This window comes from Podarcis gaigeae, assembly GCF_964106915.1.
Source record: "Podarcis gaigeae genome assembly, chromosome: 2".
NCBI classification, from domain to species: Eukaryota; Metazoa; Chordata; class Lepidosauria; order Squamata; family Lacertidae; genus Podarcis; species Podarcis gaigeae.
Window position 1 is genome coordinate 62,222,335 of NC_139679.1, and position 21,796 is coordinate 62,244,130.

General features: G+C 44.4%; 1 protein-coding gene across 2 annotated transcripts; it reads left to right on the forward strand.

Annotated features, from left to right (window-relative positions):
- The first annotated feature begins 11,920 nt into the window (after window positions 1-11,920).
- LOC310839721 (epididymal secretory protein 4-like) lies at window positions 11,921-19,912 on the forward strand. 2 transcript variants are annotated; one of them, XM_083728645.1, is made up of 6 exons: window positions 11,925-12,099; window positions 12,902-13,038; window positions 13,671-13,741; window positions 16,199-16,288; window positions 17,594-17,695; window positions 19,656-19,912. In XM_083728645.1, the coding sequence occupies exons 1-6, from the start codon at window positions 12,001-12,003 to the stop codon at window positions 19,679-19,681; spliced, it is 525 nt and encodes a 174-aa protein (XP_083584771.1). In that variant the 5' UTR covers window positions 11,925-12,000; the 3' UTR covers window positions 19,682-19,912. The 2 variants fall into 2 exon arrangements, with proteins under 2 accessions (XP_083584772.1, XP_083584771.1); XM_083728646.1 differs by lacking the exon at window positions 16,199-16,288 and having other exon boundaries at window positions 11,921-12,099.
- Window positions 19,913-21,796: the final 1,884 nt, after the last annotated feature.

The following is a 21,796-nucleotide window of genomic DNA, read 5'->3' on the forward strand; positions in this document are numbered from 1 at the left end:
CTTTGTCAGAAGCATTATTGGAAGACAAAATGGTAGAAGATAAACATATATGAACCTATCAAGCAGCCAAAGCACCTGCCCAGCTGTAGAGGTTGCCAATATGGTTCTCCAACTTTGGCCATCCATGCCCATTGGCCAGGCTGACTGGGACTGATAGTACTGATGGATGGAGTTCAACAACCTATGAAGCTCACCATGTTGGCCACCCCTTGTCTACTCTGCATTGGGAGTAGCTCTCCAGAATCTTGGAATGAGAAAGGCTTTGCCCATGACATGCTTTTCCTTTAATTGGAGGTGCCAGAGAGAGGCACCTCCTGCATGTAAGCCAGTGCTCCACCCATTCCGAAAAGCCTTGGAATGAGAACCGTGGAAAGGGAAATGGGTACAGAAGGGCGAGAGAATATAAGTGAGAGTCTGGTTGTAATTCAAAATAGAAAGACTGATGGAGAAAGGTGAGAAGAGAAACCGAGAGGGACAAAATAGCAGGGCAGAGAAGAAAAAGGGGAAGAGGAAATAGAATAATAAAAGAATAATGTAATGCTCAACTGCCTAAGGCCTGGACAAATATAGATGTTTCAACCCCAATTCCTTGAGAGAGAAGGTTTTGGCAAATGACATAGCCAATTGCCTGTGTTGCAACCCTCCATACCTGAGTGGCTGCAGAAGCATTACAATTAAATAATTTAAAGTGGATTGGTTACATCTTACTAGAATCATAGAATCATAGAGTTGGAAGAGACCACAAAGGCCATCGAGTCCAACCCCCTGCCAAGCAGGAAACACCATCAGAGCACTCCTGACATATGGTTTAAGCCTCTGCTTAAAGACCTTCAAAGAAGGAGACTCCACCACACTCCTTGGCAGCAAATTCCACTGTCGAACAGCTCTTACTGTCAGGAAGTTCTTTCTAATGTTTAGGTGGAATCTTTTGTCTTGTAGTTTGGAACCATTGCTCCGTGTCCACTTCTCTGGAGCAGCAGAAAACACCCTTTCTCCCTCCTCTATGTGACATCCTTTTATATATTTGAACATGGCTATCATATCACCCCTTAACCTCCTCTTCTCCAGGCTTGAAAGCAGGCGGACCCCGATTGTAATCCAAATGGCATGACTAAGTACTCAAAAGCCCCCAGGGAGGTGAACATGGTCATTTTCCATTCGTCCCTCTCCCTTATCCTAATCAGATTATATGCTCCCCTGAGGTCCAACTTGGTAAAAATCTTTCCCCGCCTCACACGTGTCAAAATATCGTCGATCCTGGGCATTGGGAAAGTTACGGGTTCTGACACCAGGTTTACGGCCCTGTAATCCACAACTAATCTGGGCTGATTAGTCTCTTTTTTGTCCACAAAGAACACGGGACTGCCCCCCACCGCCTTGGATTCCCTTACGAAACCCCTCTTCAGGTTTTTGTCAATAAACTGCCGCAACTCCTGCATCTCCCGGTCGGACATGGCATACAGCTTACCCACCGGTAACTGAGCCCCTGGAAGAAGGTTGATTTGGCAGTCAAATGGTCTGGGGGGGGGGCAGTCTGTCTGCCTCCCTCTCGCTGAAGACTTCCTTCAAATCTGCATATTGCGGTGGCACCTCCCTTTTTTGCTCCAGGGCCACCCCAGCTACCTTGGCCACAGTCATCCTTGGTTCCTTCCTTCCCAGACAGTGTTCTAAGCAGTAAGCTGACCCAAAGGTGACCGACCGCTGATGCCATGACACTACTGGGTCATGTATTGCCAGCCAGCTCATTCCCAGTATTATTGGGAGTCCTGCCAGCGTGGCCACGTGAAAGGCAATGGTTTCCGTGTGCCTGGAGACACTCATTCGCATTGGCAGTGTCTGGTGTGTCACTTCCCCTCCCAGGAGTTCCCTGCCATCGCTGGTGTTCACCTGCAAGGGAAAATCTAGTGGCAACAGGTGGAGCTGATGCTCCAGAGCGAAGTCTCTGCTGAAGAAATTACATGAGCTGCCAGAATCTAGCATGAATGCCATCTTACTTACATGAATGGCAATCTTACTATGAATGCCAATTTCACCATTCCTTTCATTTGGTGCAGGGATTTTATTTTAAGTAGAAACAGGAGTCGGCTTTTGCACCTACACATAAAAACACACCACTTTTATTTGTTCTCCAAAACATGGAGGGGAGGAAGAAGGAAAAGTGGGACATTCTGGGATAAAATCAGAAATGGCTTCTGTAATTCCAGGACTGTCTCTGGAAAATTGGGACATGTTGAGAGTATGCCACAATGGGCAGTTTTTACTTTGAGTAAAGATTTATGCCCTTCATGGATCTCTGCCTTGTCATGCTGAAGGGGCTTGAATAACTCAGAGAAGCTATGAGCTTTGCCATGTAGGGCCACCCAAGACAGACAGGTCATAGGGGAAAGTTTTGACTAAACGTGATCCACCTGGAGCAGGAACCGGCAAGCCACTCCAGTATCCCTGCCAAGAAACCTCCATGGACAATAACAACAGGCATATAAAAGTTATGACGCTGGAAGATGAGCCCTTCAGGTCGGAAGGCGTCCAACATGCTACTGAGGAAGAGCGGAGGACAAGTACAAGTAGATTCAGAGCTGATGAAGTGGCTGGGCCAAAGCCGAAAAGATGCTCATTTGCGGATATGCCTGGAAGTGAAAGGAAAGTCCAGTGATGTAAAGAAAAATATTGCATCGGAACCTGGAATGTAAGATCCATGAATCATGGTAAGCTGGATGTGGTCAAGCATGAGATGGCAAGAATAAATATTGTCATCTTGGGCATCAGTGAACTAAAATGGAAGGGAATGGGCAAATTCAGTTCGGATGATCATCATATCTACTACTGTGGGCAAAAATCCTGTAGAAGAAATGGAGTAGCCCTCATAGTCAACAAAAGAGTGGCAAAAGCTGTACTGGGACACAATCTAAAAAAATGATAGAATGACCTCGATACGACTCCAAGAGTGGCAAAAGCTGTACTGGGACACAATCTAAAAAAATGATAGAATGACCTCGATACGAATCCAAGGCAGACCTTGTAACATCACAGTAGTCCAGGTTTATGCACCAACTACCAATGCTGAAGAAACTGAAATTGACCAATTCTATGAAGACTTACAACACCTCCTAGAACTAACACCAAAGAAAGACGTTCTTCTCATTATAGGGGATTGGAATGCTAAAGTAGGGAATCAAGAGATGAAAGGAACAACTGGCCAGTTTGGCCTTGGAGTTCAAAACGAAGCAGGGCAAAGGCCAATAGAGTTCTGTCAAGAGAACAAACTGGTCATCACAAACACTCTTTTCCAACAACGCAAGAGACAACTCTACACATGGACATCACCAGATGGGCAGCATCGAAATCAGATTGATTATATTATCTGCAGCCAAATATGGAGAAGCTCTATACAGTTAGCAAAAAGTAGATCTGTGGCTCAGATCATCAGTTTCTTATAGCAAAATTCAAGCTTGTACTGAAGAAAGTAAGGAAAACCACTGGGCTAGTAAGATAAAATCTAAATCAAATCCGTTATGAATACACAGTGGAAGTGAGGAACAGATTTAAGGATTTATATTTGGTGGACAGAGTGCCTGAAGAAGTATGGATGGAAGCTCGTAATATCATACAGGAGGCAGCAATGAAAACTATCCCAATGAAAAGGAAATGCAAGAAAGCAAAGTAGCTGTCCTGTGAGGCCTTACAAATCGCAGCGGAGGGAAGGCAAGCAAAATACAAGGGAGATCGTGAAGAATACAGGAAATTGAATGCAGACTTCCAAAGAATAGCAGGGAGAGACAAGAGGGCCTTCTTAAATGAGCAGTGCAAATAAATAGCGAGAAACAATAGAATGGGAAAAACCAGAGATCTGTTCAAGAAATTGGAGATATGAAAGGAACATCTCATGCAAAGATTACCATAATAAAGGACAAAAGTGGTAAGGACCTAACAGAAGCAGAAGACATCAAGAAGAGGTGGCAAGAATACACAGAGGAATTATACCAGAAAGGTATGGATGTCTCGTACACCCCAGGTAGTGTGGTTGCTGACCTTGAGGCTTTAAAGGACAGCACCAACACTTTGAATTGTGCTCGGAAACGTACTGGGAGCCAATGTGGTCTCGGTGGCGACTCCCAGTCACCAGTCTAGCTGCCGCATTCTGGATGAGTTTCCGGGTCACCTTCAAAGGTAGCCCCATGTAGAGTGCAAGCGGGAGATAACCAGAGCATGCACCACTCTTGCGAGGCAGTCCACAGGCAGATAGGGTCTCAGCCTGCATACCAGATGGAGCTGGTAAACAGCTGCCCTGGACACAGATTTGACCTGTGCCTCCATGGACAGCTGTGAGTCCAAAATGACTCCCAGGCTGCGCATCTGGTCCTTCAGGGGCACAGTTACCCCATTCAGGACCAGGGAATCCTCCACACCTGCCCGCCTCCTGTCCCTCAAAAACAGCACTTCTGTCTTGTCAGGATTCAACCTCAATCTGTTAGCCGCCATCCATCCTCTAACCGCCTCCAGACACAGGACCTTCACCGCCTTCACTGGTTCTGATTTAAAAGAGAGTTAGAGCTGGGTATTATCCGCATACTGATGGACACCCAGGCCAAACCCCCCTGATGATCTCTCCCAGCGGCTGCATATAGATGTTAAAAATCATGGGGGAGAGGACAGAACCCTGAGGCACCCCACAAGTGAGATCCCAGGGGTCTGAACACTCATCCCCCCCACTTTCTGAACACGGCCCAGGAGGAAGGAGTGGAACCACTGTATAACCGTGCCCCCAGCTCCCAGCCCCTCAAGATGGTCCAGAAGTATGCGATGGTCGATGGTATCAAACGCCACTGAGAGATCCAGCAGAACTAGGAAACAGCTCTCACCTTTGTCCCTAGCCCGCCGAAGATCATCAACCAGTGCGACCAAGTGTAGTGTGAAGTGTAAAGCCCCTGCCCCTGCCACCATTACTTGTTTGCAAAACTATCATGAAGGAAAATAGTAAGGGTAGTTGAACTCATCCATTGCTACAATGCCTTCTATTTTGGATTCTTCCCTTTCACCCATTCCCACAACCCTTCTGAGTAATACCCTTCCCCACCCTCTCACTATATATAAAGGTCTGGTGACTTCTTTTTCAGTGTACCTGAAGAAGCGTGCATGCGCACAAAAGCTCATACCAAGAACAAATTTAGTTGGTCTCTAAGGTGCTCTAAGGTGCTATCTATCTATCTATCATCTATCTATCTATCTATCATCATCTATCTATCTATCTATCAATCTATCTATCTATCTATCTATCTATCTATCTATCTATCTATCTATCATCTATCTATCATCTATCATCTATCATCTCTATCTATCTATCTATCATCTATCTATCTATCTATCTATCTATCTATCTATCTATCTATCTATCTATCTATCTATCATCTATCTATCTATCTATCTATCATCTATCTATCATCTATCTGTCTGTCTATCTATCTATATAACCATCTATCTATCATCTATCTATCTATCTATCTATCTATCTATCTATCTATCATCTATCGATCTATCATCTATCTATCTATCATCTATCATCTATCGATCTATCATCTATCTATCTATCATCTATCATCTATCGATCTATCATCTATCTATCATCTATCTATGGTCCAGAAGTATGCGATGGTCGATGGTATCAAACGCCACTGAGAGATCTATCTATCTATCTATCTATCTATCTATCTATCTATCTATCTATCTATCATCTATCTATCATCTATCTATCTATCATCTATCTATCTATCTATCTATCTATCTATCTATCTATCTATCTATCATCTATCTATCTATCTATCATCTATCTATCATCTTTCTATATCTATCTATCTATCTATCTATCTATCTATCTATCTATCTATCTATCATCTATCTATCTATCTATCTATCTATCTATCTATCTATATCTATCTATCATCTATCATCTATCTATCTATCTATCATCTATCTATCTATCTATATCTATCTATCTATCATCATCATCATCTATCATCGATCTATCTATCTACCTACCTATCATCTATCTATCTATCATCTATCTATCTATATCTATCTATCTATCTATCTATCTATCTATCTATCTATCTATCTATCTATCTATCTATATCTATCTATCTATCATCTATCTGTCTGTCTATCTATCTATCTATCTATCTATCTATCTATCTATCTATCATCTATCTATCTATCTATCTATCTATCTATCATCTATCTATCTATCTATCTATCATCTATCTATCTATATCTATCTATCTATCATGTATCTATCTATCATCTATCTATCTATCTATCTCTATCTATCTATCTATCTATCTATCTATCTATCTATCTATCTATCTATCTATCTATCATCTATCTATCTATCATCTATCTATCTATCTATCTATCTATCTATCTATCTATCTATCATCTATCATCTATCTATCTATCTCTCTCTCTATCTATCTATCTATCTATCTATATCTGTCTATCATCTATCTATCTATCTATCTATCTATCTATCTATCTATCTATCTATCATCTATCATCTATCTATCTATCTATCTATCTATCTATCTATCTATCTATATCTATCATCTATCATCTATCTATCTATCATTATCTATCTATATCTATCTATCTATCTATCTATCTATCTATCTATCTATCTATCATCTATCTATCTATCTATCTATCTATCATCATCTATCATCTATCTATCATCATCATCTAACATCTATCTATCTATCTATCTATCATCTATCTATCATCTATATCTATCATCTATCTATCTATCTATCTATCTATATCTATCATCAAATTAGATGAGGGATTTGGCGTCTCCGACATTTCTATGGCAACAACACATAAAGAACTCTATGTTGCTGACAATCTGGAGATATCCAGCACCAAATCTACATCTGGACCTTTGCCTAATGTTCCAAAAACTTACCAGAATGATCAGCCTTCTCTACTGTACTCCTGGCGAGACAGGATGGACAGATCTTCCGAATTCAAATCTGGCTCTTTGTTGGCCAGTGATCCACATTTTATAACACATACCTCATTAATACTTCCACAGCCACAGATAGAACCAACAATCCTCCAATTAACCCAGGAGGGAGAGGGGGATTGACAGTTAATGAAACACCATGGGACTGTCCCCCCCGCTTGGGGTGCGGTTGGTTGGGTTTTATCTTCTAGGGATACTTACCCTATCAGACCTCCACCTCTTTCCCATACCACTTTGACCCATGAGTCCTGGCCCAAGGATGACTTGTTATTGAGGGGATGTTACCCATCTATTGGGGTGGCTAGTATGGGATCTGGGATTTCCACAATTGAAGGGCTAGGGAGGAATGGCGGTGGGGCTAGATATCTCTATCGGCGAAGGGTTTCGAGATGCAGTGATCCTCGAACCCCTTCCAATCTACGCCCCATCCCAAGGGATGAGGGCAGGGAGAGCAAGGATTACACACCTCCGTCATTGGTGCTGTGCAATGCCAGGTCCATAGGCAACAAAACCGCCACCATGCGTGACTTTTTCGTCTCGCAGGGGATTGACCTGGCTTGCGTGACGGAGACCTGGGTACGGGAAGGCGAAGTAGTCTCCCTACATGAGATAACACCCCCAGGTTTCTCTGTCCTCCATCAATCGCGGACTGTGGGTTGGGGGGAAGGAGTAGCGTTGTTATTCCGGGAGGATTGCTCTTTCAGAGCTCTGCCATCACTTGCGATCTCCGGCATTGAATGTGTTGGTCTCGTGTGGGGCACCAAGGAGAGCTTGGATGTCTGGCTGGTGTACCGACCACCCAGCACACCTGCAGCCACCCTGTCAGACCTGCTGGAGGTGGTGGCGGGCTGGGCCTTGGAGTTCCCAAACCTACTGGTTTTGGGAGACTTCAACGTCCATGCCGATGCCGCTCCCTCCTCACAGGCTCTGGACCTAGTGACTTCCATGGCAACACTAGGGCTCTCCCAGGTTGTTTTGGGCCCCACTCATCAAGCAGGCCACACGTTGGATCTGATCTTTGGGGCTGGCATAGATGTGATCATGCTCCCTGCTGTGGAAGTGCCATGGTCTGATCACTACGCTCTGAAAGCCAAGACAGACTTCCCGCTCCTCCCCAGCTCGGGTGGCGAACCCATTTGGGCTCGTCCGCGAAAACTGATGGATCCTGATAGATTCCAACAAGCCTTGCGGAACCCTGCTCCTCCTGGCGACTCATTAGATGACCTTGTTGAGGACTGGAATAACCGGCTCTTGGCAGCCATTGATGAGATCGCGCCTAAGCGCCCTCTGCGACCCCATCGAAACCGGGCCCCTTGGTTTACTGAGGAGCTCCGGAAAATGAAGCGGGATCTCAGATGGCTAGAGCGAGTATGGCGACGGACTCGTGACGGAGCCTCAAGAACATCTTATAGGATGCTTATGAAAGCCTATGAGATGGCTATGAAAGCTGCTAAGAAATCTTACTTTGCAGCTTCCATTGCATCCGCTAGCTCTCACCCGGCACAACTTTTTAAAATAATTAGGTCAATAACGTCCTTAGGAGGACAACCAAATTTAAGCACAAATTCGACCCACAGCTGTGAGGCATTCACGAGTTTTTTTGCAGAGAAAGTCCTGTTGCTCCGCCGTGACCTCCCTGCCAATTTAGATACAGTGACTGAACTGGAGGCCCCTCGACTGACTTCAGGTCCAGTGTTGGACCATTTCGATCGGATACTCCCTACTGATGTGGATAGATTCCTCCAAGTTGGTAGGCCCACCACCTGCCTCCTTGATCCGTGCCCGTCTTGGCTGATTAGGGAGTGTCCAGATGTTGTGCGGACCCCCCTGGTTGAAATTATCAATTTGTCCCTTGACACGGGGACATTCCCAGGGGAATTGAAGGAAGCAGTGGTGTGTCCACTCTTAAAAAAAAACTTCATTAGATCCCTTAGACCTATCCAATTACCGCCCAGTTTCAAATCTTCCATACCTGGGTAAGGTAACTGAGAGAGCGGTTGCTGAACAGCTTGGTAGGTTTCTGGAGGAAACATCGGCAATAGATCCATTTCAGTCCGGTTTCCGTCCTGGTTTTGGGACGGAGACGGCTCTGGCTGCCCTAACAGATGATCTCCGTAGACAACTGGATCGAGGTGGGTCAGGACTGCTGATCCTTTTAGATTTGTCAGCAGCCTTTGACATGGTCGATCATGATCTTCTGGACCACCGCCTTGCAGACGTAGGGATACAGGGCATAGCCCGTAACTGGTTGTGCTCTTTTATCTCTGGTCGGGGACAGAGGGTGGCATTAGGGAGGGAAATGTCGTTGCGCCACTCCTTGGTGTGTGGAGTGCCGCAGGGCACAATTCTCTCCCCGATGCTTTTTAACATCTTTATGCGCCCCCTTGCCCAGATTATCCAGAGCTATGGGCTGGGCTGTCACCAATATGCTGATGACACTCAGCTCTATCTGCTGATGGATGGCCACACTGACTCGGCCCCGAACACACTGACCAGATGCTTGGAAGCTGTGGCTGGATGGTTTCGTGGGAGCCGATTGAAACTAAATCCTTCAAAGACAGAGGTCCTATGGCTAGGTCGGGATGGCATGGGGATGAGGGACCAACTCCCTTCTCTTGCGGGGGCCCAATTAGTGCCATTGCCTTCTGTTAAGAGTTTGGGTGTAATCCTTGATGCCTCCCTTTCCATGGAGGCGCAAGTTACAGCAACAGCCAAGGCGACATTTTTCCACCTTCGCCGCATCAAGCAGTTGGTCCCTTACCTTTCCCGCCCCGACCTGGCCACAGTGATCCATGCGACGGTCATCTCCAGGCTTGACTACTGTAATTCGCTCTATGCGGTGCTGCCCTTGAAGCTGTCCCAGAAACTCCAGCGGGTACAGAATGCTGCAGCGAGGCTCCTCACGGGGTCTCTGCCATGGGAGCATATTCACCCAGTGCTTTTCAAGCTGCACTGGCTTCCGGGTGGAGTACAGGGTCAGATTTAAGGTGCTGCTTTTGACCTTTAAAGCCCTTCACGGCCTAGGACCCTCGTACCTACGGGACCGCCTCTCCTGGTATGCCCCACGGAGAGCCTCAAGGTCCATAAATAATAACACCCTAGTGGTCCCAGGCCCTAAAGAAGTTAGATTGGCTTCAACCAGAGCCAGGGCCTTTTCAACTCTGGCTCCGGCCTGGTGGAACGCTCTGCCTCATGAGACCAGGGCCCTGCAGGATCTGATTTCTTTCCGCAGGGCCTGTAAGACAGAGTTGTTCCGCCTGGCCTTTGGCTTGGAGCCAATTTGATTCCCTCTCTCTCTCTCTCTCTCTCTCTCTCTCTCTTTTTTTCCTCCTCTTTCTTTCTTTTCCTTCTCCTGCGATGAGGCTACATTTTAATATTTTAATGTTCCATTATTTTAATGTTGTATTTTATTTTTGTTTTTAAGTTGTAATCATTCATCTTGTTTTTATTATTGCTTGTAAGCCGCTCTGAGTCCGGCCTTGGCTAGGGAGGGCGGGGTATAAATAAATTATTATTATTATTATTATTATTATTATTATTATTATTATTATTATTATTATCATCTATCTATCTATCTATCTATCTATCTATCTATCTATCATCTATCTATCTATCTATCTATCTATCTATCTATCATCTATCTATCATCTATCTATTTCTACTGCAACAGACCAACACCTACCTGAATCTGTGTCACACAGATTCTCTGTGTTTCACCAGATTTCTGTTATGCCAACTATATCAATGCTCTCTTCACACAGATGCTACTTAACAGGCCTATTTTTTTTTAAGGGAATTGGTTTATTTGTGGGGTGGGTGGAACAAGGTACATTACAGCAACTAAGAGGAGTGACCTTCAATGGCAGCCTATAGAGGAATAACATCACTACTTTTGATTTCCTCCCTTCCTACCTCTCACGTACAAAGATGTGGCTGGAGATTTGTCTTGCCCAAGTGGCCATTTGCCATTTGATCGAAGCCTGTGGAGACTCCTTTATGCTTCATAAGAAGGGAACAAACATGCTTGTTCTCTTGGGATGTTGAGGGGGATGTTTTTGAAGGCTGGCACGTTCCATTCCCGGGTGGGTGCAAAGATAACATGATCTCTGAGGCATTGCCTTCCTCCCCTCACCCAAGTTTGCCCAGAGCTTAAAGACTTACATCTGCCACCGTCCCTTGCCCCACAAAAGAGGTAGAAGGCTTTTCACAGAATGAACTGCTTAGGGTGGATTTCTCCCACAATACTAGATGACCATCTCCCCATCGCTCATCAGATCTATTTTGGGAGCAGGGTGGGTGGCAAGGGATGATCTATATTTCCATTTTGGCACTGGGCTGGGTGTACTAGTTTCAACCCATGGTTAGGATAATTGTTCTGCACCTGCTGGTCTTCTGCACATTCCCCTACCTGTGGCAGTGCTGCCACCAAGGGACGTTTGGTGGGCCTGATCAGGTCCTTGAGGTGGCAGTTCCCACCAGCAGCCCCTGGGATGTGTGGTCCAGTGAACTAATATCCTGGATAAGCTTAAGTATTTCATTCTGTGATAGGTCTTCTACTCCTTTTGCTGAAAAGACCACAAGTCATTAAGGGCTGGGCAAGCTTGTGGAGATGGGGTGGGGCGGGAGGAGGAGATGCCATGGAGCACCTGTGATCTCTATACTTGCCCAGGAAGGGAATGTGCCAGCCTTGAACACCCCCCTCAAGAACATCCCCCTCAACAACCCAAGAGAACAAGCATGTTTGTTCCCTTCTTCTGAAGCACAAAGGAGACTCCACATAGTTCCATGCCACAAATAAACAAATTCCCTTTAAAAATAACCCTGTTGCTCCCACTCTGTTCTTCCCTTTTGCAGAAGTTGGTGAGTGGGATGTGCTTTGAAGACATTTGGAGGCAGATATTTAAACTGGGCTGCTGAAACCCTGGACCATCATTCTCTCCCCCTGCACACGGTGTTCACGGTAAGAGCAGGAGAGAACCAGCTCCAGGATGATTGCTGTGCTGCTGGTGGTGTTTGGACTGACCCCTGCCTGCATATTTCCTGTCAGTGCTGACATCCCTGTGTACCCGATTTTTGACCCCCGAATGGTAAGACGTTTACAGATGGGACTTGCAACCTGTGGAAATGAGTGATGTTTCCCCTTTCCCCTCTGACCTTGCTTCTTTTAGGACTCTGGATAGGACACCTGAGCAGCTTTGCTCTTGAGTTGTTAATAATAATAATAATAATAATAATAATAATAATAATAATAATAATTATACCCTGCCCACTCTGGCCAAGGACTGGGCTCAGAGTGGCTAACAACAAGAATATAAAACATTAATATAATATCAGGCGGGGAATAAAAATATTCTAAAATCAATGAGCCAGAGTAAATCCAATCAGATGGCAAACGGCAGATTAGGGTTGTTGATCTTGAATGCTCACAGTAAAGGCCCTGTTGCTTTTGGGTCCCCCTTCTCCTCTCGCCCAGGCCCACAAACTTGGCTCTCAGAAGATTAATGGCTGCCTGATTTTGATTTGTGCTTCTAGCTCTGGTAGGAAAATTACAGAGATGAGGTGGGTTGCTTTATATCAGGCACGTCCAACTCCCCAGAGACTGCAATGTACTCCCAGGATAAAATAACTGGCACTAATCTATGCATTGTCATTGGAGGGATGAGGGGTGTGTGGGGTTTTTTGGGGGCGGGTTGGCCAGAGTTGTTGCGCATTTTTTTGGGGGGGATGACAAAAAAATGCACAACAGAAAGTGCAGCACTGAAAATTGAACGCAGCGCTACAACCAACATTACTTTCGCAGTCAACCGACTGGACGTTGCTATTTTATATATTAAAACCTATCACCTTTCACTGCCCCCTAAAATGTGAATCAAAATTCTTCTATTTTAGACTGTCGGGAAGTGGCACCCCATCGGGATGGCTTCCAAGTTGCCTGAGTTGAATGAGTATGATCAGAAAATATCACCGATGGACCACACGGTGGAGGTTTTGGATGGAGATTTGAAACTCACCGCTAATTATATGTCGTTAGTACCTTACAACTGATACCTCTCCTCCTATCATGCATAGGCTGGGAATTGAACTGGGGTCCTTGTGCATGCAAAGCAGGTGCTCTGCCACTGAGCCACAGCCCTGATGTCCCCTGAAATCGTTTTGAGATGCTTTGGAAAGGGCATAAAGTTTCTGGCACTGCCAGTCAGTGTAGACAATATTGAGCTGGATGGAGCAATGTCCAGATTTTGTACAGAGCTGCTGCTTAGGGAAGACCACATGTTTCCCATCCCCTATTTTCTCTTTTTTGGGGTCTTGTTTTATCTTAATATATCATAAAGAGCCACTTAGGTTGGGCATAGCGATATAAATAAAAGATTGCTGGAATGCCAATGGAGATATTGAGAAATACTGCGGAACCCTTTCCTTAATAATGTTGAGGACTCCAAAAAGGCCTGTTCATTTTGAAGGCATTGACAGCAACAGGGTGCTTTTCCTCTTGACACTCCGACTATCCTTCCCTCTGGTAAAGTCTAAGGCATCTTACTGGTACTGTATTCTTCCATCAGTGGCTCTGACACCCTAAAAAATACAAGTAGAGGAGGCAAGGCAGGAAGCAGGCTGGGTATCTGGTTTTGAAGTGCTTTCATTTAGCTCTCTTTTCCAGGGATGGTGTCTGCAAACAATCAGCTATTGTGTTAAAGCACACTGACAAACCTGGTGTATTCGAATTTCCTGGTAAGTATGAGTGCCATGAGCCACCCTATTACCTGATGACAAAGTATGTTTTGTGATCGGAAGATCCAGATGCTGTGATTTGGGCAAATGTTCAAACATCTGTTCTTTTTCCCATTTATATTCTTCCTTTTGAGTGCAAAATCAAGTTATGAGGGGGAGAGCAATGCAATCACTCACCCACCAATAAGGTTGTTTATTTTAGGAAATACATAACTTGCCTAGAAAAAGGTTACTAGGTCTAGCCAGTGCTTTTTTTCTGGGGGGACACAGGGGTACACATACCCTTAAACATTTTGTTTAAGTTTGGCCTCACTGGGGGGGGGGGGAGTATTTCAATATGAGTAGGAATATGAGAGGACCCCTAAACTTTTTTTTTGAAAGAAAGCACTGGGTCTCACGAAAGCTAAGTAGCCTAGAGAAAAGAAAGGCAGCTATGCTTGCTCCATAGTTCTTTCGGAAGATCGTTCCAAGCTGACCTCTCATCTTGAGATTCAAGAGAGAAGTGAGAGGAGGAGGAGGAGGTTGTAAAGAGGATACAGCAGAAGACTATCAGTCTAAATAACAAAGAGATAGGAAGGACAAATGAGGAGTTAAAGGTACGTAACAGTCTGGTTATGTGGAAGTCCTTTGCCCATCTTTACCTCATGCAAACCCTTCTTTTGCAAGCTGATTTTCCCTCAGTTCAAACAAAACATATAAATATTTTTATATCTCCATCTGCGTTTTGTGATCTGAGAGCAAAAGAGCAGTATATGAAGGTTGGTAAAAGAGACATCACAGTACAGTGGTACCTCGGGTTAAGAACTTAATTCGTTCGGGAGGTCTGTTCTTAACCTGAAACTGTTCTTAACCTGAGGTACCACCTTAGCTAATGAGGTCTCCTGCTCCCGCTGCACCGCTGCCACGTGATTTCTGTTCTCATCCTGAAGCAAAGTTCTTGACCCGATGTACTATTTCTGGGTTAGTGGAGTCTGTAACCTGAAGCGTCTGTAACCTGAGGTACCGCTGTAACAGGAAACTGCCAAAAACTATTTGTCCATTTGCCTGAGTTTGACCCACTCAGACTGACGGTGGCTCTTTCCACCCCCGTGTCAGAAGTCTCTTTCCATCCCAGTGACAGGATCCTTTTAAGTTGCACAACATCAGGAATTGAAATAGGGACATTCCACATGCAAAGGAAGTGATTTACCCCCTGAGTTATGGTTCATGGAAGATGGTTAAACCAATGCCTCCACTTTCCTACTTAGGAGGATATGATTTGCCTTGTTGCCATCCAAAATTAATCTTGGGCTTTTCAAAATGGAAGACTCCTGCTTTCTCTTTTGATCACCCCTCTGCTTAACCAGGAGGAACTTGAGTGTTTCACTCAAGGCTGCACAAGGGAGTTCTGGGTTACAGCTGGGATCTATGTTGTCAGACCTGGGGAGCAGTCTTTGCTTCTTTATCACAGAATCCCCGGCAGCCAGACAACTGATCTGTATAGTACTGGCGAGGGACTCTGTCACCCTACAATCTTTATCTTGCAACTGATCCTTTAAGCTGCCCTCATATATATCATCATATATATCATGCCCTCATATATATCATCCCAGTCTGATTGGTTTTTTGGGTGGGTGGGTAAATTAATCATTATTTCGGTAATATTGTGCTTGATGAAGAGTGCTGGAGAACTTAAAAGTTGGCCAGTCTTTCCTGACACTAGGATTGGCTGAAATAAATGTAATGCTCACCTAGAGGGTTTTATTATTTTTGAAATGGACCAACACAGCTAGTTTTTGCTTTTCTAGCGAGGTTCTCCAAAGCCCTTGGGATGCCGCAGGAAAAGTTCTAGTTTAACAGAGCCAGGCAAACAACAACAACAACAATTTTGTTACTCATATCCCGTCCATCTGACCGAGTTACCCCAGCCACTGTGGGCGGCTCTCAACAAAGTTAAGGAGGAGCAGAAGGGGTGGTGAGTTCTCACTGTCTGGAGCCTCTCTGCCACCTGCTTGCTCTGCTACTTTCCAAACAGGGCCTAAGGTCCCCCCTCCTCCCTGCCACATACAGTGGTATCTCTAGGTGTGGACACAATATGTTCCGGGGTGCCGTTTGCACACCGAAAAGTCCGCAACTAGAGCTAAGGGGAGTCTGCCATGCCTAACACCATGGCTAAAAGAGGGGGATAGTAAGACAGGGAGCAAGATGAAATGTGTGGGGGTGAAGGACTGGTGATTCCCACTGCCTGCTTTAGGGAGGGCAATCTGTGGCAGTGGACCTGGGCAGGACACTTATTAAGTCATGGAGATTCACCTCCCTTAAAATTCGGAAGACATATTAATGAGAGGGTGGGAGAAAGAATGAATAATTAAGGTGACCAAGAGTGGCTGATCCCCATTTGCCTGCCCCCCCCACTAACATCCAAGAAATGAGGAACCCGCTTCCTTCAGTTGATATCTTGTGTTGTTTCCTGTATAGATGGTATTGTCCACATGATGGATATTGATTATGAAAAGTATGTCGTTATGCATGAGAAGAAATTAGAACATGAAGCTCTGTATCTGTCTGGTATGTGTTATGGCAATGGATTTTATTTTTATTTATTAAATACAGCTCTTCACCCATAGATCTCAGAGCAGTTCACAACATAAAACAAACAAACCAATAACCCTCACTCCACCCTGTGGCATATCTGTGGTTCAGCGTAAAAGGATGCTAGTTAGTTAGTTAGTGTTGCTGTTTTTCAACTCACTCTTCAGCCACAAAGAAGTTACAAATCTCTCTCTCTCTCTCTCTCTCTCTCTCTCTCTCTCTCTCTCTCTCTCACACACACACACACACACACACACACACACACACCCTAAAAGTAACAAAAGGAGAATGGGTTGGGAGGAGAGGGAAGAAGCAAGCTCAGTTTCAAGTTCTGAGTTTCAAGTTTTTCTGTGGACCAGCCAGAGCAGGAGAAGTTCAAAGGAAGGAGGCAGAGCCAGTGCTGCTCCTCACTCTGCTGTGCTGAAGGAGTTGGCTCTGTCCTGCCTGTTTCTCCTGCAGTACAGTTTGGTGGCTGGTGGAAGGTTTTGCCTAAAACCTCTGGACGGATACCCTAAGTTTATGGAAGGGTACCCTAAGTTCTGTTCAATCCAATTACGGCTCTAGTTAACATACAATAATAGAATACAAAATTACTGAATATCTTTATCTATACTTATCTGGCTAATATACAACCCCCTCTTTTTTTGCTGTCAACAGTCACCTGTACTGTACAGAGTTAAAAAGAAGGATAAAAACCTATCTAAAATTTTGACTACAATAATCTTCTAGAATAAAAAGTGGCTAATGGAATAATCAGCCCTTCCCGGGAAGATGGAATATCTTTTTTGGAAAAGGGGGTTGAACCCTAAAGAACGGCCACTTTAGCACTTCACATGAAGATAAAAGGTGTCCCCAAAATAAAAGGAAACAGGGGGCTGCAATATTAACAGTGATCCAGCAGAAAGAGCAGCTACCATAAAGCCTCCCACTAGCACATAGGGACAGTCAGCACCTGTGTAGGCTTTCAGTTCCTTTGGATCAGACATGGCCAAACATGGCCCTCCAGATGTTTTGGGACTACAACTCCCATCATCCCTAGCTCGCAGGACCAGTGGTCATGGATGATGGGAATTGTAGCCCCAAAACCTCTAGAGGGCCAAGTCTGGCCAGGCCTGCTTAGATCCTCTTCTCTGGTTTCATGGGGGTTCTGTTCCTGTCCAATGGACAATCCAGAGAAGATGGCAAGAATAAGAGACGACTTTGGGTGCTCTATAGACATAAAACAGATATTTCAGCCTTTCTGAGAACAACAATTTACTCAACCTTTGCTTGTGTTTAAAGCTAGGGGATCGGAAGTGGGAGATGACATCAAAGAAAAATTCAAGAAATTAGTTTTGGAGCAAAACATTCCTGAGGCACACATCAAATACTTTGAGAACGTTGGTAAGGCAACTTGATCTCAATATTTTTTTATTGTAGATGTGTATGAATGTCTCTGTGTGAAACAGAATCTGAGGAGCTATATTTAGTCTCAGAGAGATTCACAAATCTGAATCACCACTACAGTTTGAGTAGAGTGGTACCTCGTTTGCTGAATGCTTCAGAAGTTGAACATTTTGGTTTTCGCCGGAAACCTGGAAATAAATGCTTCCGATTTGAATGCACCTCGGAAGTCGAACGGCTACTGAAGCTCATTTCTCAATTGTCTCAATTGAATTTGCCGACTGCCCATTGCGCCTTGGTTGTCGAAAGTTTCAGAAGTCGAATAGTCTTCTGGAACAGATTACGTTCGACAACCAAGGTACCACTGTAGTTAAATCACTGAAATTAACTGAGGTCTGATTTCCATGCTTAATCATAATTAAAGCACCTGAAGCTATCAGGAATTGAGTGGGGGGTTGATTTGCTAAGGGCAGCAGACAATTTGGACCTAGCTGTGGGAATGGATAAGAAGGAGTTGGTTCTACATCCCTCAGCTGGGGTGGTGTGTGTGGTGGGACTCCAGCAATTCTGGCTCCTGGGCAGGGTCTGTCTAGAGACCAGCTGAGGGACGCGGGTGGCGCTGTGGTCTAAACCGCTGAGCCTCTTGGGCTTGCCAATCAGAAGGCAGGCAGTTCGAATACCTGCAATGGGCTGAGCTCCAGTTGTTCTGTCCGAGCTCCTGCCAATCTAGCATTTCAAAAGCACGCCAGTTCAATTAGATAAATAGGTACCGCTGCAGTGGGAAGGTGAATGGCATTCTATTCGCTCTGCCTTCATCATTGTGTTCCGTTGCACCAAAAGCTGAAGGCAGCCCTGTTTAGGGAAGCTTTTAATGTTTAATAGACTATTGTATTTTAATATTCTGTTAGAAGCCACCCAGAGTGGCTGGGGAAACCCAGTCAGATGGGCGGGGTATAAATAATAAATTATGATTAATAGTATTATTATTTAGTCATGCTGGCCACATGACCTGAAAAGCTGTCTGTGGACAAATGCCGGCTCCCTCAGCCTGAAGCAAGATGAGCACCACAACCCCACAGTCACCATTGACTGGATTTAACTGTCCAGGGGTCCTTTACCCTTACCTTTCTACCTAGTCCCCATCTCTAGATGATGGCCTGGTTAGGACTAGCAACTCTGTCTTTGGCTGCCTTATGGGGCTCAGATTCCAGTTAATTAGAATTAAAGTAGCTTCAGTCCCAGCTGCAAGGAGGCAGCTTCCACTTGGCTGGAGACTGGAAAAAACCCACCCCAAAAGTTATGCATGGAATGCTGGCCTAGGTGGCTATCATATTTGAAGGTTCATATTCCCCCCAAGACCTTAGTGAGGACCCGTCCTTCCTGGCCACATATCAAAACCTTTTCTTGCTGCTGTCAGTATACTTGGCTGCTTCAGCTCTTTGGTTTTTACACCTCTGTGTTGTTTATTTTATCTGCTCTTCTTTCATTGGCATAAATTTTTATAGGCTCTGTTTCCCACCCCCAAAATTTCTGCATTTCTTAACTGTGTTGAGTGGCTCAGTTTTGAACTAGAATGGTGAGATACACATGTTCCTCACAGTGGCTGACCCATTGAGGCAAACAGGACACGGTCCCACCAGCCTTAGTCTGCCTCTAGGGAGTCTTCACATGCCCACCTTCTTACTGACCACCAGCCAAGGAGTGGAACTCCTTGAGAGCTTCCTCCTTCATCTCAGTGTTGCCCCTGTGGAGCTCAGTATGCGAGGGCCTCTCATTGGCTGTGGTTGCAGCTGTCATTTGCTCTGGCTCCATCTGCTGTTAGCCTCCCTGCCTCCCATGCCACCAATCCCAATGGGCATCATCTGCCACTGATTCCAAATAAAGAAATACATTTGAGTTGCTCACATTTTCTTCCTCCTTACCACTTTCCCTGACACTCTTCTCTTCCTTTCTCCCACAGAACAATGCACTCCAGAAGCTGCTTAATAGCCAGATATGGCATTTCTCCATATATATTTGCAGCATTGGTTAATAATCAGAAACACCCAATAATCATTACTCTTTCTGGATGGTGGAGATGATGATGACTACGGTTCAATGCCTCTGTCCACACCACATTTCTGGCTTGTAGAAATTGATGCAAGTAGAACAAAAACGTCTTTGGGTTCCTCTCTCTCCTGAAACTATTTTTAAAATAAATACATTGCTTAGATCTTGCGCACTTTGTCAGAAGCATTATTGGAGGTCAAAATGGGAGAAGATAAACATATATGAACCTATCAAGCAGCCAAAGCACCTGCCCAGTGAGTGCTCAGCTGTAGAGGTTGCCAATATGGTTCTCTAACTTCGGCCATCCATGCCCATTGGCCAGGTTGACTGGGATTGATAGTACTGATGGATGGAGTTCAACAACCTATGAAGCTCACCATGTTGGCCACCCCTTGTCTACTCTGCATTGGGAGTATCTCTCCAGAATCTTGGGATGAGAAAGGCTTTGCCCTTTAATTGTCAATGTTCCACCCATTCTGAAAAGCCTTGGAATGAGAAATGTGGAAAGGGGAATGTGAGAAGGGTGAGAGAATATAAGTGAGAGGCTGGTTGTAATTCAGAAAAGACTGATGGAGAAAGGTGAGAAGAGAAACTGAGAGGGACAAAATAGCAGGGCAGAGAAGAAAAAGGGGAAGAGGAAATATAATAATAAAAGAATAATGTAATGCACAACTGCCTAAGGCCTGGGCAAATATAGGTGTTTCAACCCCAATTCCTCTGGAGAGAGAATGTTTTGGCAAATGACATAGCCAATTGCCTGTGTTGTAACCCTCCATACCTGACTGGCTGCAGAAGCATTGCGATTAAATAATTTAAAGTGGATTGGTTACATCTTACTATGAATGCTAATGTCACCATTCCTTTCATTTGGTGCAGGGATTTTATTCTATGTAGAAACAGGAGTCAGCTTTTGCACCTACACCACTTTTATTTGTTCTCCAAAACATGGACGGGAGGAAAAAGAAAAAGTGGGACATTATCCTTCAAAATTCACACTGGCTCTGAATTCTAGCCAAGCAATGTATATAGAAATGCATATATATTGGACGAAAGAGTGCAGAAAATGCATATCTTCATGAAAATAGCATGCAAAAATACACTATATAGAGGAGGTTCCTTGTAAAATTGTGTATATTGAGGGAAATTGTGTTCACAAGCTCAAATTACCGTATTTTTCGCTCTATAAGACGCACCAGACCATAAGACACACCTAGTTTTTGGAGGAGGAAAACAATAAAAAAAAATATTCTGAATCTCAGAAGCCAGAACAGCAAGAGGGATCGCTGCGCAGTGAAAGCAGCAATCCCTCTTGCTGTTCTTGCTTCTGTGATAGCTGCGCAGCTTGCATTCGCTCCATAAGACGCACACACATTTCCCCTTACTTTTTAGGAGGGAAAAAGTGAGTCTTATAGAGCAAAAAATACGGTACTCCCTTCAGTTGCTGCTGATAAAACTCAAGTTCCACCTTCATCAAGGATAACTGAAATCACATGTGACCTAAACCATTTTATCTTGGTTTCAGGTGAGATGTTCTTGTCTCAAGTTTCCACAGTCTATCAAGTGCAAAGCCACATCTCCTGTACATGCCTGCTTTGGCTTTTCCATCTTTTTGTTATGTTGGCTTTAAGGTAAATGAAAGACTAGACTTGTTTCAGTTCCGCCTTTGAAACATATTTCTTGTTGAGCCTAACTTTCCCAATGCTTTCCTCCTCCTTTTTTCCAATTGATTCTCATAAGGGTTGTGAAATGTCAATAAAATAGAAAGAAGAAAACACTACACAACATGAATAAAAGCAATCAGCCATAACGACTATTACACATTAATGAAATAATGGTAATACAGACTCTCAGCACAGGGTGCTTTTGCAGCTGACAGCTCTGCCCCTCCTCCCTGCATAATGATGTTTTCGCTAGTAAGAACCCTGAGGGTTTGGGCTTAGTTTCATAATGCATAATTATTTTTAAAGTTTCATCTAGCTGATATCAAACACCTTTTAAAAAGCCTTGCCTCTTCCAGAAAGAGAGTGACACACATGTCAGGAACAGAAACAG

What these genes read in the sequence shown, in the direction of transcription:
- LOC310839721 (XM_083728645.1), top strand. Translation starts at nt 12,001, where the DNA reads ATGATTGCTGTGCTGCTGGTGGTGTTTGGACTGACCCCTGCCTGCATA. An exon ending in CGATTTTTGACCCCCGAATG is followed by an intron (nt 12,100 to 12,901) that starts GTAAGACGTTTA and finishes CTTCTATTTTAG; the next exon opens with ACTGTCGGGAAGTGGCACCC. An exon ending in CAAATACTTTGAGAACGTTG is followed by an intron (nt 17,696 to 19,655) that starts GTAAGGCAACTT and finishes TTTCTCCCACAG; the next exon opens with AACAATGCACTCCAGAAGCT.